The following is a 3,985-nucleotide window of genomic DNA, read 5'->3' on the forward strand; positions in this document are numbered from 1 at the left end:
AAATAGGATTAAGAAAAAAAAACTTATTTTTTTTATGTATTGTCATTTTCCATTCTGACTTCTGACAGCTCAGAATACAGGGCTTACAGAATAAAGTGATTTATATTGTGTCTAAAGAAATAACAAAAGCACCAAGGAAGTAGCTTCTGTCACTCTTAAATTTGTTTACTTGTACCAAGAACCCTCAAACTTGGTTTCAGTTGCTAATGTTGATGAGTTCTGTTCCTCCATCTCAGGGATGATCCTGAAGCAGAGCAGCCAGTGGCAAGTCTTCCTGGAGTTTCTCGTTATGGAGTCAACAAACTTGTAGCTGCAGTGAAGCCTCTTGTCGAGCTTGGCTTGTCGTCGGTGAGTAAACCTTAATGAAAGGAAACAATATTCTGGTTTGGAGGATGTCTACTTTTGTTGCAAAAACAAAGTACTCAGGCTAGTGAATAAATTCTGAAATCATAGCATAGTTCATTGATGAATTTGTATTTTTTTTATAAACTAGATAGCCGTTTATTGACCACTGTCTTACTCTCTGGTAGGTGTTGCTATTTGGGGTTCCATCGAAGATGCCAAAGGATGAGCGTGGCAGCAGTGCTGACTCTCCTAACACACCGGTCATTTTGGCCGTCAAACTTCTGAGAGAAAACTTCCCAGACTTGCTGGTTGCATGTGATGTAAGTTTTTCTTTCGAGTTTAATTACTTGTAAAGTATGAGGCTGACAATGAAAAATCACACATTGGTAAAGGCAAATGTGTTTTGAAACTTTAGGGGGTATGATTTAATCAATAATGTGATTTACAGGTGTGTTTGTGTGCTTACACTAGTCATGGTCACTGCGGCATCTTGAAGGCAGATGGAAGCATTGACAATACACCGAGCATCAAGCGCTTGGCTGAACAGGCAACTGCATATGCTAAAGCAGGTAATTTTGAAATATTTTGTAAAATCAAAGTATTTTTCATTGCTGTTACACAGTATTAGATATATGGAAGTCCTTTATATGTTCTAGTGTCCAAAAATGATCATAGATATTGAAAAAGGATAATATCTTTTTTCCTCTTGTTTCCTTTACTGGTAACACACATGTTAAGCATGAATCTGTGATTTTCTGTTGTTATTATTATTATTGAAATTCCTCTCATGCACAGGTGCACAAATCATTGCCCCGTCGGACATGATGGATGGTCGTGTTGGAGCAATCAAGTCGTCCTTGAAAGAAGCAGGCTTGGCCAGCAAGGTGTCAGTCTTGTCATATGCTGTCAAGTTTGCATCTTCCTTCTATGGACCATTCAGGGATGCAGCCAAGTCTGCTCCTGCCGCTGGGGACCGGAAGTGCTACCAACTGCCTCCTGGTTCTTCTGGGCTGGCACTCAGAGCTGCTGTGAGTTGAGGAATGGGCCAGTTGGAGGCTAGGGGATTGGGAGGTTGATTGATAAATAAATTAATAGATGGTTGAATGTGTGAATAAATGGATGGATGGGTGACTTGACAGGTGGAGGGTGATTAGGTGAATGGACAGGAGGATGCATTGATTGAATTGATGATTACTTTCAGTTAATTAAGGGGCACGAGCAGATGGATGGATGAATACACAATGGAAGTTTTATTTTTGGGCCTTATGGATTATCTTTCAGGACTGATGTGATTTGCAGATGATGTGTAGTTGAGTACCTTCCTTGATTATGTTTATGGAGAAGCTGACATTCTTTCATTTTTTTCCAGGAAAGAGACGTGGAAGAAGGTGCTGATATGCTGATGGTCAAACCAGGCATATCATACCTGGACATCGTACGGCAGACAAAAGACCGCTTCCCAGAGTACCCTCTCTTTATATACCAGGTCAGACTAATCTTTGTTTATTTGTTTGTTTAGGTTATCTACTCCTTAAAGATATTCATTTATTTATTCTTGAAGTTTTGATTTTGTGACCACTTAAACTATAAGATTATACCTAGTGGTTAGTTATTTTTTAGAAAGTAGTTTGGCAGTTTCTTAGTACATTTTTTGCATGTTTGACCATTATTGATAGCATTAAACAATAATTTCTTTGTATACACTTTACTTTGAGGAGTTTACCTTACTTTATGACAAGAAACTAAATTATCATATGTGTGAAGATTATCATTTATGCCATTTATATTGTTTTTAATATCCACAGGTGTCGGGAGAGTATGCAATGTTGTACCATGGGGCTCAAGCAGGTGCCTTTAATCTTCGTGTTACCCTGATGGAGGTGCTCACCAGCATGCGGCGAGCAGGTAAATTCTCTTTTAGTTTTATTTAAGCTTTGTGATTTTAAATCCTCAAGGTACTGTTTGTGTGAATACTTTATTTTCTATAGTGATTATTTTTGTTATTGCTATTGCTGGTCTTGCTAGTGATTTATTCAAAAATAGTCTGGTAAGCTGTCTTGAAAGGATTTATTTACATATATTTATTAATAAATAATCTGGTATGCTGTCCTATAGGGTTTTATTTATAGACATTTTAGTATATTATGCACTGATATTAAGGATACAATGTTTGTCTTGCTGGTAATTATATTTGGATGGTAATCTTTATTGTTCCAGAAAAAAGGTTTATAGCCTAGAGTATTTTTGAAACTTCATTTACTCTTGTAACAAAGAGCAGTAAGTTTATTTTTAATGCGTTTCTTTACTTGTTTACAGGGTCGGATGTGATCATTTCATACTTCACACCAAAAGTGCTGGAATGGCTCAAGGAGGAGAAGAACAAGTCATAATATAATTTCTCCTGATTTTGTTGTACTTTGTCCTACACTTGTAAGAGGTCGTATGCACACCAAAAATCTGAATTCCATTTTCATGACAGATATTATGTTTTTTTTATTTTCATATTTACTCTCTTCTGTCAAATTCAGATAGATGAACCATAGGACTTGTTACATGGTTTAGAAGAAACTGCCAATGAGAAGAAAAACAAATCATTCATTTATAGAGCGTAGTTCTTGTTAGAGGCTTTGGTGTCGGGATTTTTTTTTTAGGGAAATTGCACACAAGCAGATGCACGAAAATCATTATCACAAAGTGTGTTTTCATTACAGTGAGGAAATGATCATAGTCAGATTTTCCATAAAAGGCATTTTTTGATAATTTAAAGGTTGTTTATATTTTGTTGAGCGCTAAGCATAGCTTCATAGCATTTATTTATATATTTGTATGTTTGATTCTGTGATAGGTTGACTGGAAATTTACGTATGGTCCAAGAATAAGGGATTTAACATCAAAATTGGTTACTACTTAAAAAGACATTGGAGGGTACTTATCCATTTGTACTTCAACCTCTGGCCCGGTGTGTGTAGCATTTTGTATTCTTTTTGTACTACCAGCTGATTTTTTAAAAGAACATAGTGGGCTGCTCCAGTGAAAACTATGTAATTATTTCTGAATATTGATTAATTGTAGTTGTATTTTGATATAAAATTGTTTGTACTTAGAGATGTTAATAATATCTTGACAGAATAAATAGTATTTACATAAGCTTGGTTCTTCAACCTGGATAAATGACCTCAGGAAATAAGGCCATATATGGATCATTTCTCCTCAATTACTTGGACACCAAGGGATATACATAAATCAAGTAATAAGAGAAATATCAGTAGTAAAAACAACTCTGGTACCAAGTGATGCAAAGATATGTATGTATTAGGGACAGAAAAAATCCATCAGATAAAAAGCAAATATCATACCATTTTGAAAACTGAAAATTTAGAAATGTTGTATGACCCCAGTTCGTACTGAACTATTGAAATCTACCCCCCCCCCCCCCCCATTCCCTTGCTCATTGTCGTGGGGAGGGCGGACTGAGGCCCTGCCAAGGAGCACAGCCCTCGTCTCGACTAATTTTGCATGCTCTCTTCTTCTCCCCTTTCCTTTTTCTTCTCTTCTTCATCCCCTTCTGTCCATTTATCCTCATCGTTAACTCAATCTTACTCATTTCGCCACAATACTTTATCATAATGCTATACTAGGG

The 3,985-nt window shown here is 36.5% G+C and overlaps 1 protein-coding gene across 2 annotated transcripts in view; it reads left to right on the plus strand.

Moving 5' to 3' along the window:
* Nucleotides 1-3,489, plus strand: part of LOC125047496 (delta-aminolevulinic acid dehydratase-like) — a 5,393-nt gene extending 1,904 nt beyond the window's left edge. For both annotated transcript variants that reach the window (XM_047645729.1, XM_047645728.1), the window contains exons 3-9: nt 237-348; nt 531-665; nt 794-914; nt 1,141-1,373; nt 1,715-1,831; nt 2,151-2,250; nt 2,662-3,489. In XM_047645729.1, coding sequence (XP_047501685.1) covers nt 237-348; nt 531-665; nt 794-914; nt 1,141-1,373; nt 1,715-1,831; nt 2,151-2,250; nt 2,662-2,735 — 892 coding nt within the window. In that variant the 3' untranslated portion in view covers nt 2,736-3,489. The remainder of the gene's footprint in view (nt 1-236; nt 349-530; nt 666-793; nt 915-1,140; nt 1,374-1,714; nt 1,832-2,150; nt 2,251-2,661) is intronic.
* Nucleotides 3,490-3,985: the final 496 nt, after the last annotated feature.

Source organism: Penaeus chinensis, chromosome 41, assembly GCF_019202785.1.
Source record: "Penaeus chinensis breed Huanghai No. 1 chromosome 41, ASM1920278v2, whole genome shotgun sequence".
In the NCBI taxonomy this organism is placed as follows: Eukaryota; Metazoa; Arthropoda; class Malacostraca; order Decapoda; family Penaeidae; genus Penaeus; species Penaeus chinensis.